General features: G+C 40.8%; 1 protein-coding gene across 1 annotated transcript in view; it reads right to left on the reverse strand.

Moving 5' to 3' along the window:
* TFAP2D (transcription factor AP-2 delta (activating enhancer binding protein 2 delta)) overlaps positions 1–25,106 on the reverse strand; it is a gene marked incomplete at its 5' end in the record, with an annotated part of 33,839 nt that extends 8,733 nt beyond the window's left edge. The window contains 4 exons of the mRNA XM_009695759.1: positions 7,638–7,751; positions 14,699–14,840; positions 22,104–22,222; positions 24,941–25,106. Of these exons, the coding sequence (XP_009694061.1) occupies positions 7,638–7,751; positions 14,699–14,840; positions 22,104–22,222; positions 24,941–25,106 (541 nt within the window). The remainder of the gene's footprint in view (positions 1–7,637; positions 7,752–14,698; positions 14,841–22,103; positions 22,223–24,940) is intronic.
* Between the last annotated feature and the right edge of the window lie 773 nt (positions 25,107–25,879).

Here is a 25,879-nt window from a genome sequence, read left to right on the forward strand (position 1 = left end):
CATTAGTACGATATCTTTCCAAACACTACAGATTCTTACAGACCCGAGTGTCCCAAAAGCAGGTGTAGAAGATATGTTTATACCCAATTTTACAAGTGAAGAAAGTGAGACTAAGAGGCTGACTAATGAGGTCAGAGAGTCTGTGTGTGTAAGCAAAGAAACAGACACAGATCTCTTGAGTATAATCTCAGGAAGTCTTCTCTTTGTAAGTTTTTATGTGTCATGTTTTTTGGCTTCCAAGCACAGAATGTGGGTCATTTTTTGTGACTTTTCTGGTAAAACTAGTTTTCATGAGATTTTGGGGACCTAAAAGAGACTTCTGCAAAAAATTAGAGAAAATAAAAGCTGTTCTGATGCAGAAGCATGTTCTGAAGGCAAACACAAGACACACGTCAGTGTGACTTTCGGGTTCCTAGCTGAATCTGTGGGAAGCTGAGATATAACAGTGGAATGGAAGAGAGAAGTAGATACACACTCTCTCCACTCAACAGGAGACAGGTAGGGTCCAAAATCAAGAAAAGTACTAGTTTAGTGTTTTGGACATTTGGTCCAGTTGGAGGGATATCCTGAATTCTGATCCTTAGACCGAAGGCTGGTTTGATACTTTATCAACAGACTTAAGTGTGAAATGAATACAGCAGGATTCTAGGTCCAGAACTGTAGCTTTGGTTTAATGCAGAAGCCACTACCTTAGATAATGACAGGCAAAGGCTCTCATTCTCAGTCCAGCCTTAAATTTTCATCTGCAAAAGGGAACAGTTTCAAGAGGAGAGATGGAAAGTGAACATACAAGTTCACCCATGCCACCAGAGATGCCATGGGATATTTAGAGTATCTATAAGCTCGGTAGATCTGAGGCAGGACTCACAAAACACCCTTGAACTGAGGGAGTGGCAGATGAATGTGAGACAGGATGTCCTTTTACACTTAAAACGACCCTAGATCCCAAGATTCTCCAGACAGGTGAACCACCCTAAGGCTCTTATACTCAAGCTAAGGGACGTCTTTAGTCACTTGTACCTGCATTAGTGAAATGAAGAGTGACAGGCTCCTCCTCTGACTATGAGTAATCTAGCATAACCTGGCCTCATTTCCATTATTCAAGCATTTTAACCTGCAAAGTAGTGGCCATATCTAAGCTTCCAACTGAGAACAACCTCTTGACTGAGATAAGGCTGACTTGTGCCTGAGAATTGTTTGGGACAGAAAGAGTTGGTCTAGGCCAAATATATACTAGGAACCACAGCAGCAATCAAACATTACAGACAATTGTGTTCCAGGGCCCAGGACCATACCCACACAGTTTATTAGACTAGTTTTCATGTATTTTTTGGGGAGTCTTAATTTCTACATGTCTCCATTCCTTCTCTGAAATGTGACAGAAACATTTCCCTTCTTCACAGCAAGGACGTATGCAACTGAAATTGTTTGGTTCATCTGGTCTACTTTTCTGCTCTGCAGAGTGTTAGATGCACTAAATGTCTGAGAAGTTAAAAAATACCAGATGAGATGAGTGATATACAAGTTAATCCCAACCATTTCCCATATTGAAATGCTTCAGATCTACCTGCACACTATTAACAGGAAAAGGATGGGGCTTGATGCTTCTGCTGGTTAACATTGTTCCAGATCCAGCCGAAGAACCTGTTGGTCTGCAATGTCACCATTTGGTTCTGCTGAATTAATGACAGGACTATGGCCATTGGGGGATATCCAAGACTTCACCATCTCCCATCATAACTACCTGCACCGTAGAGTCTCTAAGTGTGTGTCTCCAGACAGGCTTGTCTTCATCTGCTGTAGGTCATGATTGCCTTGGTTCAGTATTTCCAGGCTTTTCTAAAGTGAATTATTCTCAAAGCCTTATATATGTATTTTGTTTACATCCATCTTTTTGCTTTCTCTAAATATTCCAACACCATTTTCCCTCCAATCACCTTGGATAATTGAGAGCTGTCTCTCAGTTTCAATGAGCACGAAACTAGGCTCTTTTATCTCATCTGAATCAAAAAACAACCAACTTACAATGCTAAAAAGAGATTCGTATAACCTTTCTGTTCTGAAAAAGTGAAGAAAGATGAAATCTCAGCTTTACTGACACCAGTAGGATTTGGAAATGGTGTAAGTTTCAGGAGAAATTAAACCTCCAGCTTTTCCCTCTTGCATACACAGATGCATGCGTATGTACACACAAGTCTCACATGATTCTGTAGGGTTTTGGGGAGAAGACATCTGAATTATAACTAATAGAAAGCATTTCAAAAGAAACTAAGGTTTATCTAAACTTTTTTAATTCTTTCTTTCTTCCTTCTATTTCTTTCTTTTGCTCTCACTCTTGCTCTCTTGCTCTCGCTCTCTCTTTCCTGATGCTCACTCCATTTTGAAAGCAAAGGGTGTGAGAGATAGGTTTTCTCATTAAAGTTATAGAAACTTTTGGGTTCTTTTCTAGCACTGATATGCTGATTTTACTCTCTCCTGTAGTAGACTCATTAATGCGTTTACACAGATCGACCTTTAGCGGACAACAAAGAGACAGTCATGTAACTGGACAAGAAGTCTCAGCACTTACTAATGGAAATGGATTTTTCCAGGGTTTTCTTGTTTGCCTTGTGGCTTAATGCTGATTCTGTCTTCAGTAACTGGGGACAGGGTAGCTCTAGTGGTGGCTTTCAGCCCAGATACCACACACAAGATTATTTCACTTACTTCTCTGCATTTGTCATGAAGGAATCAGAGAAGAGCTGAAGGAGAGCTTGAGTAGCCCTACAATATATCACCTCTTCTTGAACCCACCCTTATGCATATGCTTAGAAATCTGAGCTGTCCCAAGACTTAGCCCATGAGGCCAGTGGCTTATGATCCAGCCCTGACAAGGTTGGACTTCTCTAAATCTTAGTACATTATTTATAGCACAGGTAAGGCACCTAACAGGGCTGTGATGAGGGCTGGTGCTTCCCTGAATTCCCAAGCTACATATATATTGGCCATATATATGCACCACTGTGCCCAGGAGTAGTTTGGGACAGTGCTAGTTAGACCAGTTAGCAAAACCCCAGGAATTCTGCAAAAAGCAGCACAGGCAGTCAACACATGCCTGTGCCTTGGCACTACTTTTATTTACTAATATCAATATAACTTCTCTGCAATAAGTTACTCCAAAGTGTATAGAAGAGGCAGAAATCTTGAGTAAAACATACATACTACTGCCCTGGCTCAGGCGGTGCACAATAGGTGCTGCTGTGACAGTAAGGGTCTACGGAATTGTGTCTTCCTGGTCAAATAATACTGGGAAATCATCCTTCATGCAGCATTGAGTTTTCTGTATTCAGGTCAGATGGGCATCTCAGCTGCACGAACATGCTTGTACCAGGGGTGTAGAAAAGCCTCTGGTTTTTTTGTGTCTCCTAAAGTTGTGCAAAACTCAGCAGTTTTCAGGCTCACTGGCAGATCCTTTGAAGATTTCCCCTGTTTTACACTTTGTATGAACTTTGAGTTTGGAATTTGAGCAAATCCAGCAATTCTGATCCCTTCATGAGGACTATCCTGTACTTCAGGCTGGACACCTGATGTTAATGAATTGAGACTCAGTGGAAAAAATTCAGAAAGAAGTGTGAGCTTGAAGACTTAAAACAGGGAAAACAGGAAACACTGTTTCGATCTGACCTGTGCCAGTCTGTCAATCCTGGTCTTAATTATTATCGTCGAGCAAGTAACACCACGAGCAAGTGGAGAACATAACTCTACACTTACCAGCTGTAGGGTAATTTATTCCTGAAGAAAACTCCCTTTTACCCCAAGGTAGTAGAGGCTGATTCTGCTGTAGGTATCAGATATTATAAGTCTTCAAAAAGTCCGTAATTATCTTAGAATTTATGCTAATAATAGAAATTTGTACAATTCCTATGAATTTTTCCTGTCATAAAAAATCTCTTTGACTTTCTGACATTGTATAGCATAAGCATATACATATATGTATAAAATATCAACTTTTAATCTTGTGGTTTCTTTGCTGCCTTGATTATGGTTTACAAGGCAGAATTTCTGAACCTTTTCTTGTTATATTAAATCTGTATGAAACTATATGAGATTTCCTGTGATCAAAAATCAGCTCATATTGGATAATGGTTGAAAAACATGTTATTTTTATGCTAAAAACATTCACAAAACCTTGTCAGAGATTCCAGTGAAAGACTATGGCTTGTCCTTGCCAAACGTAATATTTTGGCTCCATCCCAATCTAGAGATTTATACAGCATAGAGACAGAGAACTTATTGTGAGAAAGGTCACAGTTCTGGAATACAGATAGAAATGAATATGAAAATTTTACTATTGAAAAAGCATGTTATAAAATTTGTGATGACTGTATGGAGTCACTGTTTCAGATTTATCTCTCCTCTGTAAGACCTACTTGTAGGGCACCAACAGCTCTTGGGCATTTCGGTCATAAATAACATTAAATTCATATGCATAATCAGGACCAGCCACTTATTAAGACAGTCCAATTTTAGATTCTGACTGTTGTAGATATGGTCAGAGTATTTGACAATTACTATGGTATGAAGGTCAAATCCTTCTCTGGCATGCTGTTGCAAAGCTCTTTATCTATAGGTATAGATACACATAACCATGTTCGTTTCATAGCAACAATTAAGGACGACCGGCTCTTTTGGAAATCTGATCTTATGTGGGACCTATGATCAGGGATGTGGAGGCCAATGTACTTTGAATATTTGAATTCTTAGTGTTAGACATGTGCTTTGTTGGCCTGATGCTTTCAACATCTTTTTAGGAAATTGTTCCAGACCAATGTGTAAAGACAAGCAGCTACTTATGCTTGTGACTAACAGGAGTCTGTGCTATGACTTGGACAGCACTGAACATGTTCCTGGGTTACAAGAACTTTCTCCGTTGTTAGGGTACGAAGAATTTCTTCCTTTTCTCTCATCCCCAACTGATCAGGTGCAAATTTTCTGTGACAGAGATTTGTTCAGTCTGAGGCTCATCCCTCAGAGAAAGACAGAGAAACCAAGTGATCAGTCAGTAGCAGTCTGTGTTGAAATCTTGACTCTGAAAATAGTTGATGCTCCTGAAAAACATGGTGAATTGCATTCTCACATCTTCTCTGGCACCTGAGATAGACTTAAGTTCCTTCTGTTATATTTAATCTCAAGAGGGCAATTAGTGGTAGGAGGAGTGCAGATGACCTAGCTTTGAAGGCTGCCGGATTTAGGGGATGGAATAATGATTTTTTTGCCTACAGTAGATTTAGCTATTTACAACATCTAGTGTGTACTGGTTGGTTAAGGTGCCATTCAGCTGGAGATCTAGACCAGACTGTTCGGACAATGGAGTTTAGAGAAAAATTCAAGTCACACTAATGGAAATGTCTATGTTAGACCTGCTTAATTGTAATGCAGATTTCACAGGCTATACAGATGAGATCCCTAGAGACTACAGCAGAAGATATACACCTGGCTGAAATGGAGGCAGCTACATGTACATGAGTAGAGTTAAATGTCTGAGTCAGAAGCTGGATCTGACCTGAACTTCTTTACAGTAGGTGGAAAAGGAATATAGTCCCAGCTCAGCCTCTGGGCCTGGCAGTACTCATCATTCCCCAAGCACAATCAGAGAAGTTTGTCTGATTTAAGCCCAGGGAAGCATCTGTGTAGGATCAAGACCTGTGCTCTTCTAGGTGCCTATCTTCAGTCCAAAACTTATTGCCTACAGCAGGCATGAAAGACAGTACTGAGTGATCCAGGAGCTGCCTACAGAAGCTTTGTACTCCAATCAACTGAAGTGCAGCAGAGAAAGACGGATGGGAGCTGTACCAGCTGACAGTTTTTGTAGCTGAAGCCTTCAGCATTTTATCCTGACTACTATTTCTTCTTTAAACACAGTAATCCTTGGGGATTAGCTACCTTGTATCATGTTTACTTTGTGTGCATGTAATGGGGAATTACCTATTTTTCCACAAGCCTAGGTAGTCTGTTAAAATCCCTCTACAAGTACCCTGTATAAATAAGTATGTCTCCCTTGGTGTGCAAGTGTGGTTAGGTACTTTGGAGTGTGTGTGTATAAGGGAAAGTATACACAGACGTAAAGTGGTATGTGTATGTGTGTGCACATCACTGGGCAAGAATAGAAGTGGGGTTGTCTAGGTGTGTTCATATACGCGTAAGACAAACACAAGTATGTGTAAGAATAAACAGGAATGTGTGCATTTGTGGACCAGGCATTATCCTTGCCTCTCCCCACCCCCCAAAAGATAGATGGAAGAAGTGGGATGGTGGGTATTTTGGATTCCGTTCAAAGTCTGAGGGAATAAACATTAGCTGTCACACCACCTGGCTGCTGGATGCCTCAGGCTCTATCAGAATCTTAATAAGTAAAAGATGTTGGGATGTTGGGTAACAAAAGCTGTATATCCAGCCAATGAATGAAGAGTGGCTCAGCTGGCTGTGCTAAAGAAAATGCAACATCAGTCTAAGGCTTTACAGGCCTAACAAAGCTGCTTGGTATTATGGTCTGTAACGAGCTCTCTGGAACAATTCTTTACATGTTGATTTTTTCAGGTATCAGTTAATGGCTAGGGAAAAAAAAACCACCTGTAGCCCCAGCTAGTCATGTATTACTGTCTGTGGTCTAAGCAAAGACAGGCGTGCCTCTAGGATGTTTCATCACATTTATCTTTGAGAAATATCTTAGATGACCCCACTACTTCAAAACGGCCCCCTGGAAGTCCCCATCTCTCTTGACTGTATCTAGCACTAAAGCAAAAAGCCTAAAGTAAAAAAGTGAAATTGCACAGCAACTCCTGGGCTAATAAATCTTTCTGATCCCAAATTATCTATACACTTTTATTCATAACTTGGATAAAATTCTGACAAAGTTTGAACTTGGCATGCATGTACCATGGGTCCTTGACTTCATAACAGCTTCTTAGGCTGTCTGCACCAGTAAACTAAATATTGCTGGGCATGGGCCCAGGAACTGAGTCTAAATATATTAGCAATCTTTGGCTTTTTAGTCTGAGCCAGCTTGCATTCTCCCAGACCTTTCCAGGGTGCTACTCAGGAATTAATACAGTAAGAGTGTTCCAGTATGTAGTGTACTTTGAGGTCAGTCTGCTTTGGAGGCCAAAGAGTTAATAGTATGGTCATGGTAAGATGATGTCAAATGGTCTCAGTAGCATAGAAGAGGCTCTGGGACTATTTAGTTAATTGATAAGGATGCAGCCTAACTGTTTCTCCTCTATTGCTACTCTGATACATCTATATTGTCATTTTGGCTCTGAACTTGAGTTCCTGCATTTCTGGACCATCCACTTCATTAGTTGGCTTCTGATTTGGCTCACATCTAGCGCAAGACAACTTTCTGGCCGGATGGGGAGATTTGGCCAGCAGATGTAGAAAATTACTTACTCAAACTCAAACTGTGGTCCTAGAAGCAAAGTGAATGCAACTAGCCTGAACTACATGGCTAGGCAAACATGTGTTTTTAATAGGCACAGATAACAGAGGGATTATGAACATTATAGTCCTCTAGGTAAGGGAACAAATACCATTATAACATCGTATGTAGTCTTTATCAAAATTACAGATTTTAGCTAATTGTTCCTCTTTCAAAATCATACCTGAAATGTGTTAAATGTCTCTGGATGTCGAGGTCTAATATTGGAGTCGGTCTGGAGGATCCGAGGGGTGATCTGTCTTGACTTAGAAGGTCTTGGAATTCTTTACATATTTGTCTAAAAGGAAAGTGGAAAAACTTTAAATAAGACAGGTGTAATCCTTTCCATAAACCTGATACTCATAACACTGTCTCCTGGTCCTGAGTGGTCTCATTCATAACAGAAATGTTTGGCAGAGGCATTGTTAAAGAAATTAAAGGCAAACAAATCCCCCTTTTGCTTCTCTGCCCCAAATTCTCACAGCCAGCAGCATACAGAATCTCTTGAACAGCAATAGTCCCCCTCTGGAACCATATTAACATTGACATTTTAGAAAGTGATTTCTCCCCCAAGTTGGACCCAGTTTGGCAGTGGTAAGTCTGGCTTAGCTCACCTACATTAGAAGCAAGGGTTAAGGATAAAGAAAATTATGAACTAGGGTTAGAACATGCCCGAAGACTTTCTGTAAATATGCCACTACTTGTATACTTGCTTGTGTGTACTGGTTTATCTGCAGGTAGAAGTCCTGGTCATTTTGGCCGTGCCTTCTTGACCCCCAACCCTTAAGACAAATAGAGCACTAGGAGTTGTGAAGGAAAATGCTGCCTTTGCTCTCCTATTTTCCATTTGCATTCAAACTCTGCTTTTTTTGTAGAGTCTGGGGCAGAAGAACTGATGAATTCTCAATTGAGACCTCTCCCACAGGTCTACCCAGAGTGAGAATACATTCCAGCAGTAGTATTTACATTTCTTATTGAAACATTCATTAAATTGTCTTACATTTCTACTATCTACCAGGCAGCCTCAAGTAGATGTCTACAGCAGTCCAGAGGACTTGCATCCTAATGGTGCCTCTTTCTCTCTGGTGACTGTAGGAAGAGCTCAGTGACCCAGCCGTCAGTGCTTACACAACAGACAGGCAAGCAAGGCAAATCCCATCATGTCCACTTTTTCTCATCAATGTTTTCCTGGGCGACACAAACTTTCAGTAGGTAGGACCTGGGACACCAGTTCCACATCTTGCAATGGGAACTCTGGCTCTGTCTTGCCTGTCTCCCACGATCACAGTAGCCTAAATTCTTTGGAAAAGATGGATGGTCTTTCTGTCTTCCCTCAGGCTTCTCAGGACGCATCAGCACCTAGGTGTTAAAGATATTCCCTAGGATACCTCTATATAGGACCTAACGCTAGGAGAGTCCTGAAAATAAGGTCTTTTCATTCTTACAATATTGTTGTATTGGGCCAGTTTGCAAATTAGTCTAGGAATATTCTATCAATATACTTTCTAAAGAAGAAACCAAATCAGCTCCATGTCCTCAGAAGAGTACTATCTGGACCATGGATGAATAGAGACACCACTTACTTGTAATTGGTTTACGATACAGTTAATTAAAAAAGGAGAGGCCTCTGGATCTCTCTCTCAGGACTTCTCCAAATAAGCATGTCATTCTGCATTGACTGTATTGGAAATATAGGCACTTAATGTGGGGTCAGGAGGGCGTGATGTCCACCAGACTTTCAGGACAGTTGGGTTGTCTGATACTAGCCTGACAGTTGGATTGACCTAACACAGGTCACACTGACTACATGTAACCTAGTAAAGAGTGGCACCTAGTAAAGTACACAGTGCCAGGGGTCATTCTCATATCCTCGTGCAAATTGTCATAATCTGGTAAGATCCATATAGCTATGCTCCTCTAGCCTCCTAAAACCACCTCTCAGGGTGGTTTCCTGAGAATGGATCCTAGTGTGGGCTATCTCCCAGAATATGCCCAGAAGATATTTGGAAGAGTTCAAGGAGCCATTCTAACAATTTAATAATATGGACAATTGCAATCTGATGACTCAGTGTCTACATTGTTTACTTTGTTAACATAGATGCAGCCATTGTGCCTGAGGCCAGTTTCTAATACTAAAGAGCATCTCTGTGGGCCATGATTTCTGTTAGAAGACTCCTTGCACATCTAGCCCTAGATAAGGTTTGAGTTCTCCATTATCACGTTGTAACTCTTGTCCTTTGAGACAGGGGCATAAAGGAAAATAAGTGGGTAAACTCAGCTTCTTGGTCTTTAGAAGGTCCTCCATTGATGAGTTACAAGCAAGGAAATTATACTAATCTGGTTTTACCCTTCATTATATCACAGTTATGCAAGTTGTGGACATCGACTTACGATGTGGCTACCACAGCGCTCTCTTAACTTAGAGGAAAGGAGTTGCAGAAATCTATTTCCTGCTGTGCTGCTGGACTTCATCCAAGCCTGATTTCTGTAAATGCTTGTCATCTATATGGACCTAGACACTGACTGCTTGAAAAGACAGCATCATCTTAGCCTTTCAGGCAAAGAGAGATATTCAGCAGAAATGTATGTAAATGCAGCATACAGTTTTAATGAATCAAGTCCTTAGAGGAAAAACAGTTCCTTTCAACAACTGAAAACACTCAGTCATTTTGGCTTCTAAACAATCTACTATCCCCAGTCGGCCCTGTCAGCACTGCTCTTCTCTCCTTCCTCCAACCTCTACTTTCTACCTGTTGAAAAAGTTCATCTTAAAAGTTCTTACATTTTGACAAAGGAAAGTGTCAGAACCAAGTGTGCAATTAAGTTCCCTTCTATCTTCACATGTCAAAAGTCTTTACTGAATGTTGGCAGATTGAAAGAGAAGAAAAAACTTTTTTATTATACATGAAAACCTGTAAAAGGCAGTAACCTACTTTCTTCAAGGGGATTTCTAGGCAAAGTGGTGTCTCAGAGCCTCAACCACCAATAAAACATCACCTGGGTAGTGACACGGAGAGGGACTGACAGTTATTTGCTGAGATGGACCATGACTTTGAAAAAGCAAAGAAAGACGATTATGCTGTCTTAAGGGCCACAAGTTAATTAAAAAAGTCCTGGTCACTCCTGCAAGGGAGGTACCTAATGATTTCTGACAGAAGGTCAGATGTTCCAGTATATGATCCAGAAAAGGTAAAAAATTCTGTACTGGATCAGAACAAGAGCCCAGCTAGTCCATGATCCTATCCCTCACAGTGGCCAAAGCAAACTCCTTGTGATGAGTACAAGAGTGAGGCAAATGTGTGCCCATGAGACTGATATATTCCAAGTGTGGCAGAGTTGTCAGGCATCCAAAGACCAGATATCAGAGAGATGCTCAGCAGGTCCTGGGCATCCAGTCTCAGAGCTACTTTTCAGAAAACCTAGCAAATTGAGCACATAGAGTCATGAGCCAGACGTTGATTATTCTGTACTGGCTGTAAGCAACCCGACAATAAAATTGTTGTTCACTTTATTCTGTTTTGGTCTCTGTAAATGTGTGTGTATCTGTCCCTCTGTCTCATGTGGAAGACCTTGTGCTGCGATACTCTTTGATATTTCCCATAGGACAGTGTGCTTCTCTGTCAAGTGGAATTATTGACATGGCCTTCAACAGTTCTGCATCTGTCCCAGCTGCATCCTGACCAGATTCTGTCCCCTATTGTGAAGCCACTCAGTGTCTTCCACACCTCTGCAAGGTGTACTAACCCATGCTTAAAACCCCTCTAAAACCATAAAACTAGGTCCCAGCTTTTTTTTTTTTTTTTCTTCATTTCATTTCTGTGTGGATTGCATAGACATGTCCTGAAGCTTTTCTAGAGAGTCTAGGCCTGTCTCAGCATTGTTTGGCCAGAACTATGGCAATTTAGTCTTTTTTTGAAGCCTTTTGCTCTGGAGTGACCAGACAATCATCTACTCAGTCAAAGGAGGTGACTGGAAAGAAAGAATCATAGGAAATTGGCTTCTCCAATTGTTTACCCCTTCCTTATCCTTTCCGTTTTTAACCAAAGCTTGCTTCATGCCCATCCTGCCCTTGCTGTCACTTGTGTTCAGTGCTGTATACTGACTACACAGCCCAGTCATCTCTTCTTCCTACGATAATTGTCAGGTAAGGCTCTGATTCTTCATTGTCTAGACCACTAAATTGTTAGAACAGGCCTTGGCACCATTTTGTTGCATCTGCTCCTACTGTCCTAGGCAGGTCCTGAGTTAGCAAATGTGAGAGACCATTTCCAAGAGGTAGTTTTGAAAGGTCAGGTAGTTTAACACAGTTAATATGGTTTGCTCCATGATAGAAGGTGGTCCTGATTTCATCCACTGTATTACTATCGACATAGCCTCAGATCAAGTAGGGCTGAGCAGGGCAGTGAAGAGAGTGTTACCTTAAGCTCAGTGGCTTCCATGTGTTAAAGAGGGCTAGTGGCATCTAAAGCAGCAGTCTTTAGCCTTCACTAGCCCATGGACCACAGTTCTGTTCATGGTAGTTGAACTACTTCCATTCAGGGTGGGTGGATTGCTTGATTACAAGGTATAGATGCCCTTGATAACACTGGGAGCTCCTACTGAACACTGGAGACTTCTGCATTGTAGACATTAAGAGTTCAATTTAGTTACCAACAGATAGATATGTAGTACCCAAGACATTCATAATAACTGGCAGATACAACACTGTAACAAAAAGAGACCTGAGTACTTCTGGAGCAGCAGCTGATAGCCAAGCTGGATAACTCAGTTCAACTCCAATGACAGTAGGTGTCTGTGTTTGGGCAACAGAATCAAGCCACAGAATCTGGATGTCTGAATCCAGAATGGATTTTCACCTATATACTAGGAATTGTGGAAATAATTTTGTTCTTTCCCCTTATTTTTCATCAAGATCCAGTATGTGGAAGATCTCACCAATTCCGCTAAAGGCACACTTCCACGGGCTTCTAGCTCTGTCCCAGAATGGACAGTGGCAACACACACAGAGGCAATGGCACTCCAGTGCTTTCCATAGGCAAAGCTTGCCATGAGTGATTTTACCACCCTGGCGTTTCAGTGCTGCTTTTGGTGGCAGCATAACAATCCACCACTTCTTCTGGTGTCATAACTCAGAAGCATGTGAGGCAGGGCAGTTGTGAAATTACTGAAATGACAAACCTAGAGCTTATATATGCCTAGTGAATAATTGAAACTCCTGACAAATGTCTAGAGTACTTACTACCTGACATATGGAAGCATGGCTGGGAAATACCATGCTAACGTTACAACGTCATGGACCTGTGTCTCTTGTAGTACCTAGGCAGGACTGGTCTGTCAATCACCGTTCTCCTTCCAGGCAGGAGAGGGCAGTAGTAGCACACACATTGACCCACCTGTCCCTCTTACGAGCACTCTGACTGCAGTAGGATATGGTCTATCTTTCGATTATCGACAGACCTCTCTGATCAATTTGCTGGTGTTTTTAACTGATGGAAGGGGGAAAAAAGTAATTTTGTTCCTTACAAGTACAGGAAAACAGCCTACAATCCCACAGTTTGTGGGAGTTAGGAGTAACACATGCCCGCAATTCTCCATCTCGGTAGTAAAGGAGGGTGAGAAAGTAGATACGGAGTGGTGAGAAAAGGTAGTGAGACTTATGTGTCCTTCAGTGGGACAGCCTTTGGAGGTAGGACATAACAGTTACCCACTGATTATTACAATCCATAATAATATGATTTCTCACTAGAGCCAGGAAGGAAGGGGAAAAACTTGTATCATTATGGTTGAGTAACATCTTATCGGTGCTGCAAATTCGCTGGCTGGACAAAAGAACTTGCAGTCTTAACTCTTGTTTAGGTTGTGCTGCCCAGCAGCACAATCTGCTTTTGCATGGTTAGGGGGGCAGATTGTTAACAGACTAAACAGCAATGGGGAGACACAACTTGCAGAGAGGAGCTGCTGCTTGTCATCTGGTTTATTGTCATGGCTCTGAAACCCCTTGGGCCCTTAAAACAAATGTGGATATAGGTAAAAATAAAATCATATTCCACTTATATAATTCCTTTTAATCTACAAGGGACTTAGAAGCATGATGCTTGAGCTCTGTCATCACAACCAGCAAATACCCCCTGAGCCACACAGTGCTCTGCTTATCACCCCAGGGAAGGATCACAGGCTATGTTCATGGGATTCACAAGCCTGAGATGTTTCAATGCATGTCATCTCTGGGTCACCTTCAGGGCAAAGAACTCTGGATACAAAAGGAACACCAAGGCCAGGAATCCTGGCAAAGCAGAAGGACATTGGGATACAAAGGACAATCCTGTTGCTGGTCAATCTTCTCACCTACTAAAGGGTGATTCCTCTCTGTTGAATATATCCCAGCCTGGATGATTTCCAAACACTTCCAGCACTGGGATGGTGGTTTGATAGCTCAAGTTTCTGGCCTCAGCTCTCCTGCAGCCTCACTGTGTAACACTGCAGTAAGTGCAGGAAGAGTACGACAACGTTCAGGGTTGCCCCATGCAGGCATATCACACACCCCCAGTGCAGGTCTACATTGTTCCATGCAGACTGTTTATTCCTGTTTCCCATGGCTCTTCAAGGCTAATTCCTCCCTCATCAAGGCTAATTAACGTACATGAAATATTATCCTAACATGATGTTACTGCTCCAGGGAGGCAAGAGGCTTGTTTAGAGCAAAGTCAGGTGTCTCTGTGTGTCTATAATGGCTTTAGCAAAGCTCCCCGCTGGTGTGCACTGTGCCAGTGTCTTTGACTTCAGGGGAACTCTTGCAATTTCCACCCAGAGAGGATCTGTCCCTCTGCAAACCAGCTCTCCCTCAGCAGACTAACGATAATTATCCCATGGTAGCTAGTACTTCAGAAGAAGCTTAGATGTCCTGCTCACACGCAAAGAGGAGACAAAGTCAGCATCTGTCCTATAGATCTTACCGTGTAATATTATCCCCTCCTCTCATCTAAACCAAAGCATCTGAGAAGATGTATGTACCCCGTTAACTGCAGGCAATGAGAGCACAGCCACTAAAAGCTCATTGCAGTAAATAAGGTTCTTTTTACAACATCTCCAAAGAGGATTACTCTCACATGCTGTCAGTGAATACTGTTGTGATAGCAGTCACCACAATCCCAGCTCCATACTCCCACTCCTCCCTCTCCCAGCCCCCAGATCCAAAATGGAGAAGTGACAGACAGATTTCTTTTTTAGTTTCCCCTCCCTTCTTACTTTGTCGCTAGTATCATCTTTTTCCTCGCTGTCTGCTCTTTCTGTTCCATGTGCTGTCTGGCAATGTGCTCTCCTACCGCCTTGGCAGGGAACTCTGTTTCACAGGTGTAGCCGAAATCTCTGGCCAAATGTAACGCTTCCCCTGCGGTCAAACAAAATGGGTCAGTCAGTTTTTCAGGTTATTATTATTTTTACTATTTTTGTTATTATGCTTACAGAATTTCTTCCACTCTTAAAACCCCCCTAAACAATAACAAATCGCTTTTCTAGACATTCATTCCCAATCTCACTTACAAATTTCAGCCCATTTGGTCTGTTCATGTTTAGTCATTAGATGGTGCCAGCCAGAAGATAGGAAGGATATTCCTCTCTTGAGAAAATACTAGTCAAGACACTTAGGTTTACCTTCCTCCCTTGCTGTCACTGACTACTGGGCAGCTGCTCAAGTTTTCTAAGTCCAGTTCATCATTGCTATTCAAGGCGTGGAAATTAGTAGAAGGTAGGAATAAATAACTCTGAAGAGCTGAGATCCAGCCTTTCATGCTTCACTTCTCTATCTCTAAAGGAAGAATAGACTTCTACCCTAGGAGAAAGTTGTGGGGATAACATACATTTCAGCATATTTGCTTAGGGGTTAAGCCAGCAGGTATAATACAAGTTCATCATACTAAAGATGAGCAAACCCCAAAGTAGAGCACAAGAAACAATCACATTTTCAAAAAGACTGCAATCAAAATTGCCCAGACAAAAGAAAAAGGGATGACAATGAACATCACAGTTGCTGTTTTATAAGTGGGGAAATCAAGGCAAAGGGAGTATGTGCCTTGACTAGGTTTTGTGAGAAGTGTGTGAGAGAGGCAGGCACTTGAGTACCTCTCTACCTCACTACAGAAACTAGACACCATAACCCAATTCCATGCTGGGTGTCAAATGCTTCTGGAAGAACCTGCCCCTTTCCGCTAGCTTAGAGAGCCCAGAATTTTATTTTAGGGTTTACTGAACACTCTGGCCTGTGTGCTTTGACTCTGACAACCTTGGTGTGGGATTTATTTGATCAAACACAGCTGTCTGGAGTGTGAACATCTGTGCCTAAGTTAGTCTTTCCCTGGTGGGAAATAGGCACTTCCAGATGACACTGACGCTCATCTCGTTGTAGAAAGTAGAAATAGGTCAGCTACCAGAAGTGTATGTTGAAGCACATCTGCATGGGTGACTGACAGAGATGTGCTCCAGAATAGTTTTGGGGCTAGGGTGTTGTGGGGTTTTTATTTTATTTTTCTTTTTTTCAGAGTTGTGTATTTGATTGCCATCATGAGAGGTAGCATTGGACCCTGACTCTTTGGAGACCAGGTTGATGCTCCAAGTGAATAGTTAGGAGAGATGTAGGACCTATAACGTTTCCCTTTGAGAACATGTGCAGTGGAATTCATCTGATTAAATGACAGTGTTGATGTCTGACCTAATAACTTGAAGTCAATGGAGCCAAACTAGTGCTTGAAACATGTATTATTGCATACTAAAGTAGAAGACAAAAGTGGATCAGAGGAATTATAGAAAAGTCCATGTTAGAAGGGAACTCAGGAGATCACCTTCTGCTGAAAGCATGGCCTTAGATTAGATTATTCACCGCCTTTTCAAACCTAGTCTTGAAAATTTCCAACTATGAAGATTCCAGAGCTTTTCTGAGCAACCTAATCAATTGTTTAATTATTAATTTAATTTAATTTGTTAATCACCCATAAATCCCAGTTTCTCCCTGGTGACTACAGTGTGACATGAGAGGACAAATGCAACGACGACAGAAATGGTGACACAAATCCCATCACCAGCAAGATTGGGTCTGCTCTGCACAGAGCTGGCCAAGCCAAGGAAGACGGAAACTTCCACGGCAGCAGTGGTCCTGTGCCAGGGGCAGCATGAGGCATCAGGAACCATTATGCACTGACCCCTATTCCAGACTTTATTCTCCCTTTCTATCATTGGAGTTTTTACCAGAAAAATACCTTTTGTCTCCATAAGCAAATACTTTATTGTGGGTTTGTCTGACCTAACTGGCTTTAGATGCTAGTAAAATACATGGACTTCTCCAAGGGAATTTTTTCACTGACACCAGTCAATAGCAACCTTCGCAGCTGTAACCAATTTACAGCAAAAATTGAAGATTATACTCAAAATCATCCACATTATTTGGATTTTTAAATGTGGTTTCCAGTATGCCTAAAAAGAATAAGAAGTTAACAAGCAACCACTATCTCTGAGTTGAAATGAGAAATGGTTTCCACATAGTTTACAGCTTCTGGAAAAGTAAAATAATTTTCAGTGAAATTAAAATGGACTTCAGTGGTATGTTAATAGTGAGTCAGAATAAACAGGAGTATAGCTGACTGCTAGTTTTGTATTTAAAACATCTATCCCAGACTTCTTCATGGACGAGAAAGAGTACAAATCTAAGCCATAGCTTCTAAATTTCTGTAGAGATACTTTAAAATTTTCTATTTCAGCTATGCTTTTACCCTTCCTTAAATAAAGACCTAAAGAGTAAGTCAATTGCACAAGGTTTTGCTTTTCAATCAAACTCCTTTAAAACACTTGATAGGTTTGTTTTCATGCCAGCATGGAAAGAAGGTAAAAGTCAAACCCTTTGAAGCTGTCATCAGGTGGAACTACCATTGTCCAGACAGCTCTATCCTGGTCCCAGTCAGACCGGAGTAACAATACAAGGAATGTAGTCAGCAAAGAATTTAAATATTTAGCTATTGGAAAAACCTTGGTTTCTTCAAGAAAGCAAAACTTCATGTGACCAGATGTAGGCATTTATTTAATATGGTCAACAACAAACTCACTGAAATTTGTATGTTCTCACTTAATGTAAAAAAAGAGAGAATGAAAATATGAATTGTCATTCAAACTTATATTTACAAAGATGGTCTATATTATGTACTAAATCTGAGAAAATTAAACCAAACTGTTTTGGTGATCTGAGAAAATTATACAAAAGTATAAAACTTGTCCATTTTATCTGGAGCCAGGATTGTGACTGTGATTGAGTGTTAATAGTATATGAAGAGATAAAACATGAACAAAAAGGAACAAAAAGACCTATCTGCTTGTGGATGTAGATAGGTAAAATGTAGATACAAATGGATCGATTGTGATTCATGAAATAATAAATTTTAAAAAGTTTTAAATATGTTTTAAAAATATATTTTTACTGGAAATAGAAAGCTGATGTATACTTTGAATGCACATTAGAACTATGCATATTTATTCATATAAGCACACACCTCCATATGATATAAGGAGCAGGCATTCTAAATTACAACATCAAATTCTGAATAAAAATACAAATCTGGACGTGAAAACACTCTGCAGAACATGATTTCTCATGTCTCATTGTTGAGCAAAGATGTCATTTTGAACCTGGACCAAATGATGATTTGGAATTTAGAAGTGGGTTGTAATATACTTCTATACTTATCTTTTTTTTGTTAGTCTCAGTGAATAGAGGTCTCTTATATCACTGTACAGTAGGAAATAAGTCTGCTTGGTTGAAGGAAGTAGTTTGTTCAAAATGTTGTAAAAGATATTCTTTATTTTTGTGCATCACAATTTAGACAAATGTTTATTCTAGGGGAGAATGTGGAAATGTTGGAAATGTGGATGAACTGACGTTTATTCTTTTACCTTAGATTTGCCTTCTTCTGCCTAGTTATAATTTACATTAAGGAGGAATCATATCAAAGATAGAAACCCCTAAAATCCCTGGCTTTTATAGTCAGTTGCCTTGTTTCAATCTAAAATCAAATTTCCCTATGTGCAATATCCCCAGCTCGTTCCTCCTGCAGAGACAAAGAATGAGTCTTGGGGATCGTTGACTCTTTCTCCTTAAATCCAGCACACGGCTTTGTAGCTATAGGCAGTGCTGCTTTCCTATATAATTTGACAATTGACCAGAGAGCTTTGCATGATGGAAAAGGACAGTTGCTGAAGCTGAATTGGCAGAGACAGCTCTGGAAAGCCTCAGTGGAGAGACCAGCCGTGTACCTTGACAGGTTTCTGTGGGCAGGTGCAAGGAGCAGCGTGCGCGTCTCCTGGGTCTAGCAAGAGTGAGAGATGTTCCTATGCAGAGTGAAGGCAGAAGCTGTGTCCCAGGAGAGGGACACTCAGCATCTGAACCTCCTACTTTCTCCTCGGCTTTGCCTCCTCCGGATGCTCTACCCAGCAGAAATGCTACCCAGGGGGAGGAGGGACAGACGGCAGGTGGAAGGATATTTTTTTCTATTTGTAAGGTGAGAAGGGAGGAGGAACAAGTGGGAGGATATTTAAACAAAGGCTAGTGGGGGAGAAGTGTGATGGTTGATAGCAGGGTGAAAAAAGTAACTGCTGACTTATTTTTCTCAAGAGTTTGGGTCCCCAAATGATGATGCCATCAATTTTGTGTCTAGGAAATTTAGTGTCTCAATTAGGTTTGACAGGAAAGCAAATTCCAGATTTTTTGTAAGTGCTCTTTCTGGTTTTTGTTAAAAATCTGATGGTTTAAAAATCGTTCATGCGTTGCTTTTACCTGCATCTGCAATCACATTTATGCTATGTGACTGCCTTATAAGTGACCTGTCCAAACAGAAGGGGACATCTCCCCTGTTCTTACATCCTTTCTTGCTCCCACTGGGGAAGCTTTTGACTCCTTTGAGCCAGCAGTTAGGTTTAGCCTTGGTAATGCTAGTATCTAATGGAGGAGACTTTATTGTATTAGGTAAGATATAGGAATTTGCCTTTTACAGTTGGTAAGAAAAATGACCTTTCCCTTCATCTAATCTAGGCACTAGAGGGCATCCCTCACCTACAGGTTGCACAAAAATGCGTCCCATACTGCTGTGGAGAGCCTTGCAACGCTGAGTACCTTCTCCCAGTCTGTCTTTCCACCCACTGTGCTGATTTATGTGGATGACAGTGTAGGGAATAGAACTCATCTGTCAAACAATTCCTACTTTGGGTCCCAGAAGGCCCTACCAAAGACACGAAAGGTGCAACCTGACCAAAACAAGAATAACAGTAAACACTCAGCAGCCATGCTAATCCCCAAAAGAAGTAAGTTTGCAGAAAACGAAGGGCTACAGAATAATTTTCATAAAGTCTAGATCTTCACATGACCACCACAGTCTAGAAATTCATTGCAGTTTCTCTGTTGAACTTAGCAGGAGTCTGCAAAACTCAACAATTTTAGCCTATTTTAGAGGAAGAGAAGTATTAGTCATGCCAGAGACTTTTGAGATGGCTTTGGTCAATATGCCTGATCACCATACAACTAATTTTGCCTTTTATTACTTCAGATATTCAAGGGGTTGAGCACATTCCTACCTTACAGAGATATCAAAGGCCTTGATACATTGAAGATTGTGAGGACCTTTAGTGATAATAAACTTAGAACCATCTAAAGTGATCGAGAGTGACACAATCCTGGGTCCTTATGAGAAGTCCGCACAGTGCACCCAATATTTAGGGATTTAGTAAGATTGAAAAATCATGATGTCAATTTCTGTATTGACAACACGCAGAAAAAGCCAATGTTCACTTTTTCATGTCCTCTAAAACCTGGAATAAGCCTGTGTCTTTCCATTTCTGCCTTCTCCAGCAGCAGGAGCCGTTGAGTGATGGGTTTCCTTGCAGAAACCATACTACAAATTAGTACCACTTAGAAGTAATATCTGCATGTACAAAGGGAGGACAGCTTATATGATAAAAAATTGAATGAGCACTGCCAGGTTTGACTGAGGGTTGGTTACATAGACAGGAAATGAACTTCATTTTGTTTTCTATTGGAATGTTAATGTACGTGGTAGTGCCTTTCCCAAAAATTCCAGTAGATAAAATTCATGATTAGCATGTCTAGGCAAACAGGTCTCCATCAAAGTGAGCTCAATCTCGTTATTATATATCTTTAGGACTCACAGTAAGGCCGCCCAAGAACAAAAGCAATACCATAGGCTTGATAGTAGGTTTGCTATGGGCTTTGCGTAAAGGGCAGGGAGGCAAGCACAGCTCCATCCCTGGGAGAAAGGAATCTAATTCTGACTTACCGTAAAGGTACTTTGCCATTAATCTGAGGCCAGTAGTTGAAAGAGGGCTTCCTCACTTTCAATCTCTTCTAACGAATGAGTAGCTCGCCACATAGCTCTGTTTACTCTTCCCTGCTAACATCCAAGATGCATGGAGGACTGTGAGGGTAGGAACAGCCCTTACTCCTCTAAGCTGGTACCTGTTCTAAGACTGTAACTCCATTACAGCTTTCTCATTATTGCAAGCAGATGTGATATGGACACACCTGTATTTCAGAGCAGCCCCATTGTAGTTCTGTGTGCTCAGTGGCCCCTGAGAACCGTAGTCCCTCCTCTTAAATGCTGAAAAAACTCCATTGTTGTGGATTCAGCACTATTTCTGCCTTGTGCATCTCCATCCTTTGAGATAATAAAAGTCTCAGTAGATAAGGTCCTGAGCAACCTCTTCTAATTGACCCTGTTTTGAGCAGAAGGACTGGACTAGAAGATCGCCAGAGGTCCCTTCTGGCCTCAACCTTTCTGTAATTCTGTGATTCTGTGGTAATATGTGCTGAGACCTCATCCTACTTCCCTAGATCTGTATGGACCTTTCAGGTTATGATCCTAGAAAGTGTTGACCTTTAGGATGAGCTAAGCACTCTCAGCATCAAGGAGGAGAGATCTGAAAATCCCAGAGCTGCTGCTTGCAGCCAGACAACAAACTGAGTACTTAGTGGATTCACCCAGAATAGAAGAGATTCAGGTAGAGTTTCTTCCCTTTGCCTGAGGGGTTTGAACCTGCATCTCCCAGCTGAAGGTCTGAAGAGCCTGGCAGTATTTGGTGAATGATATTTAAACAGCAAATAAAGGCCAAGAAAGTATCTCCTGGGCCTGTCTAGAGTTTATCTGAAAACAGATTTCATTCATTTATGTGTGGGGGGAAAAGTCTTGTCTAAATATTATGCCTTCTTATGGGAAAAAAAAAAAAATCATCACATTTTTGGATCAGCTCCAGGAAATTCACAAGTTTCAAAAAAATAGGAGGATAAACAAACCTACTTGCAGAGTTGGTATAAGACATTCATCTCTCTCACAAGAACACTTAGATCATCGATTTGTAAGTCAGATCCCAGCACAAAAAAACCCAATCAATGCTGAGGAAGCTGCAGGACCGAACCGCTTGCTGGGAGCCAAGACATCTCAGTTGAACTTCCATTTTGCCACTCATTCTGTCTGTGGCTTTAGGCAAATCAGTTCTCCCCTTTGTCCAAAATACAGATTATGATATTTAACATTGTGGCTGAAAAGTGTTGTATACAAGGAAACATTTTAATTACGTTTATATTATATTGCAATGTTATAAACCCTACCTTCTACCAAGGAAGTCAAGAGTGTGACATTTGCTGCTTTTCTTCTTCCTGCAGGCAAATTCAGTCCCAGTCTGTCTAATTTTTCTCGCAAGCAGCGTCCTCCGTTCTTGGATTTTGCTCTATCACGAAAGAACAGTAGGAGAAAGAAACTTGTCTTTATTCTGCACTTTTTTTCCCATGTTAATATAAGTCTAGAAATTGTACACACATTATTTACAAATGTGTGGCGTAATGCCTGCACTAAAGACATCAATGGAAAATCTTTCAGAACTATATTCTTAACATCCTGCTCGCCCTAAGCGAGTCTTTCACATTGGTCCTTTGACAGAATTAGACATTTTAGTGCCTGTCACAGAGGCATCAGGTCTTCAGACAGCATTCTACCTAGTGAAACTCATGGTCCTGATTTGGGCACAGAGCCTAGGATTGCAATGACTGGATATAAATATTGACAGTGCAGTCATTTATATCTGATTTAGCCACCCCAGGCTCCAAAGACAATCGAAAGAGAAACATGCACTTCTAGCACAATATTAAACAGATAGTTAGAATGAGAGGACTTTACCCATCTCTTTCACCTGACTATAAAAGGAAGTTACTCAAATGTAGACATCTATGTGGAATCCAGCTCTAGCTATTCCTCCATAAATTATGAAGAGACCTGGGTACTTAGAAACGTAACCTACAAAGCCCAATACTTACAAGGAAGAAGGATAAGGCAATAGGAAATGCTGAAGCTAAAATTCCAGCCATCGTTAGTTATCTATGCCCCTGTCCCAAATGCCTGCATGACTTTGTTCTCACAAAATGGTTCCTGGTGCATCCCACACCAGCTTTTCTGCAGTACCTCAGTGTTTGAAGCATTTGAGACATACTCATGCAGCAGACATAGGTTCGATTTCTTCCTCAGCCTGAAAGAATTTTAACCTACATCTTTTAAAGAAATGCAGCAGCCAGCTGGCAGTAAATAACTAATGAAAATGCTCTAACATTGAATAGAGCAGTGACTGGAACCCAGATCTCTCCCATCCCAAACGAATGACCTAGTCATTACATAGTAGAGTCATCACTACAGTTACACCTTCACTTTTGTCCAACAAATATTTAATTAGCCCCAAATGAGATTGAGGGGCCCTCAGCTTAGAATAAACAATCACTGAGTACTAAGCATGCCTAACTAGATGTTTTGTGGTGCAGGATCAAATTCCTTCAGGCAGAGGAAAGAACCAAACTTGGAATACCACCATTTGGATTGTTGTTTTACCCACTAAGAGATACCAAAACTTTGACCATGTTGTATGTCAGGAAACGTCTTCTGAGAACATTGTATTTTGAAGAAAAACTGGTTGGGAAAATACTTTGACAGTGACTGCTGACAGGATGCAAAACTAACCCTACCAGATCTCGGGCAAACCATGAATGAGATTTGGTTTTGCTGCATCTCTGCTGATCAGCTACAGAGTGTTTGAGTCTGTTCTCTAGTTGTGACACCTACAGGTGTATTCTGGCCAAACCTATTAATTTACACTCTCTGCTTTGTAAAACAGAATTAACACATCCAAACTGCTGGGTGGGTCTATTCCCTGGCTTTTGCCAACTCCTGAACCATGCCCAGGGTTGATTTGGAAGAGTGATATTTGGTCTGGGTCAAAAACTTATGGGGTTCATTCTAGCATTTTAACAGAAGAGAGAAATGAGTCCCCATGTTCAAGCTGATGCCCTTGCATTCTTAATAGCTTGCATTGGTATTGATGAAGCCTGTGGTATGAGTATTTAAAGACAATATTTCTGTGACTATTTGCTGAAGGTCTGTCCAGGGTGAAGCAATACAGAGGAAAATTTTTGTGGCTGTAGATTTTGGATTTCAATGTCTATAGAGGCAGTTAAATGAGGTTTATGCCCCTGAAATAATTTTACATTCTATAGTCCTTACTCTGCCAGATGGCTCGAGACAGCTCTTGAACTGCCACGTATCTTGGAATACCGTAGATTGGTTAAAATGACTTTCAGTTTAAGTGCGAGGATCAGTGTGGCCTTCAGTGACAGCAGTGAAATAGCCTACGACTTTCCAGCTAGTTTTGATCAAAGGACATTCAAGTAGCTTATGCCATCCAAGTTGATGCCTCAGGGACATTGCGACTTACATATGCCTGGCTGAATTACAGTGGCCTCCTTGTTTTCCACTTGCAATGGGAGGCACAGTTTGCCGCTTTTCTCCTTTCTGCTGCTGCTCTTTGCGGGTGTCTACTCTGGTCAGTGAAGGGTCAGAAACAAAATTGTACCTAATTACTTGCTTCTCCAGTATCTCACAACAGGAAAAATAAAACCAGCATATTTGGTCTTTTCTGTACTCAAAAGACACACAAAGGAGAAAGGAAGAAAAAGGCATCCCTACAGCTCCATGTTTCAGCTTTTTGTTGAGTGAGGGCTGTAACTACACTTGGTAAAACAATTTACTTTGAATTAGATTCTCAACAAGAAGTCACATTGGTAGCTATGGTGAATTTTTCTGCATGTTGAAGGTTCTGTTTTTTTTTCATTCAAAATAAGGCAAAGTGACACCTATCTATCTCCAATGAGTAACTGAACTGAAGGGGTGAAAAAAAATCAGTTCACTGAGACATGTAAATGTTCCATGAAAAATGACAACACAATCTTCATTTTTCTCATTTATTGAAAATTTCCCTAGAAACAATGTTTGCCCCAATCCATCTCCTTCTATTTTCCCAAACTGTGACTACCTATCCAAGTGGGGAAGGAGAACAAAAGCTATTTGTAGGACATAAAATTACAGAAATTACAGCACTGTCTAGGACTTGTTCTCACCTTCAACTTACCTTCTCAAAATACCTCCTAAGAGGGAAGCGTTGAGGCATTCTGGTGGTGAAAGGCGCCTCTTCACCTCTGCAATGGTCACTTTGTACTTTGAAGTGGAGCTAAGTAGAGATAAGCGACCAGGAACAGAGCAGAACAGGTCGGTGGGGTTAACAACGCAGGTGCCACCTACAAAACAAAAGAAATATTAGAGTGAAGGAAACCTCATATTCTATGTTTTGACAAATTCAATTATGAATCATAAAATCATTACGATGAAGAATCATTCTGTTTACTTGTGGTTCATTTTGTTGATGTTTCTGTTTGCGTTTGGGGGGGGGTTTAGCTTTTTTTTTTCAGATTGTATCATATTGTTACTTTCAGAAAGATGAATGGATTGACATTTCAGTCTGGGAAAAATGAATTATTAGAGCTCTTAAGTTTATGGTCAAATTAGGTCATTATGGCTATTTGATATCATTTGACTTCATACTCAGTAAAAACTACACATTATCACTGAAAGACTGTTTTATCTAATATGATTAAGGACAGACGACTGAACCAGATTCAGGTATCAGTCATGATTTTAAAAAATGCAGTTGTTGAAAAATTTAGGACGTTGCTTCTAATGAAGAATGTTCATTTTAACTCTCAGAGCAGTGCTTAGGATTATGAAGATGTGAAGGCACTATACATTTGCAGTGATTTGCAGCTAGAGCAGCTTTCCACACCTTTGAACTCTCATATACTCCTTCTAAAGTAAGGTCAAATCCTCAGCTGATAGTAATGACTGAAATCTATTGAGCTATATCAGTTTATCTCAGGTTAGCTCTGGAACTGTTTATTTCTTGAAAGTGGCAATTACTTGGTCTGGGTCTAAAACTGCTGAATGATCACCATATCTTTCAATGAAGTCTGTGATCAATAACTCCTCAGGCAAAATTGAGCTTTTAACTTAATAT

The sequence above is a fragment of the Cariama cristata genome, unplaced genomic scaffold, assembly GCF_000690535.1.
Source record: "Cariama cristata isolate BGI_N322 unplaced genomic scaffold, ASM69053v1 scaffold1330, whole genome shotgun sequence".
NCBI classification, from domain to species: domain Eukaryota; kingdom Metazoa; phylum Chordata; class Aves; order Cariamiformes; family Cariamidae; genus Cariama; species Cariama cristata.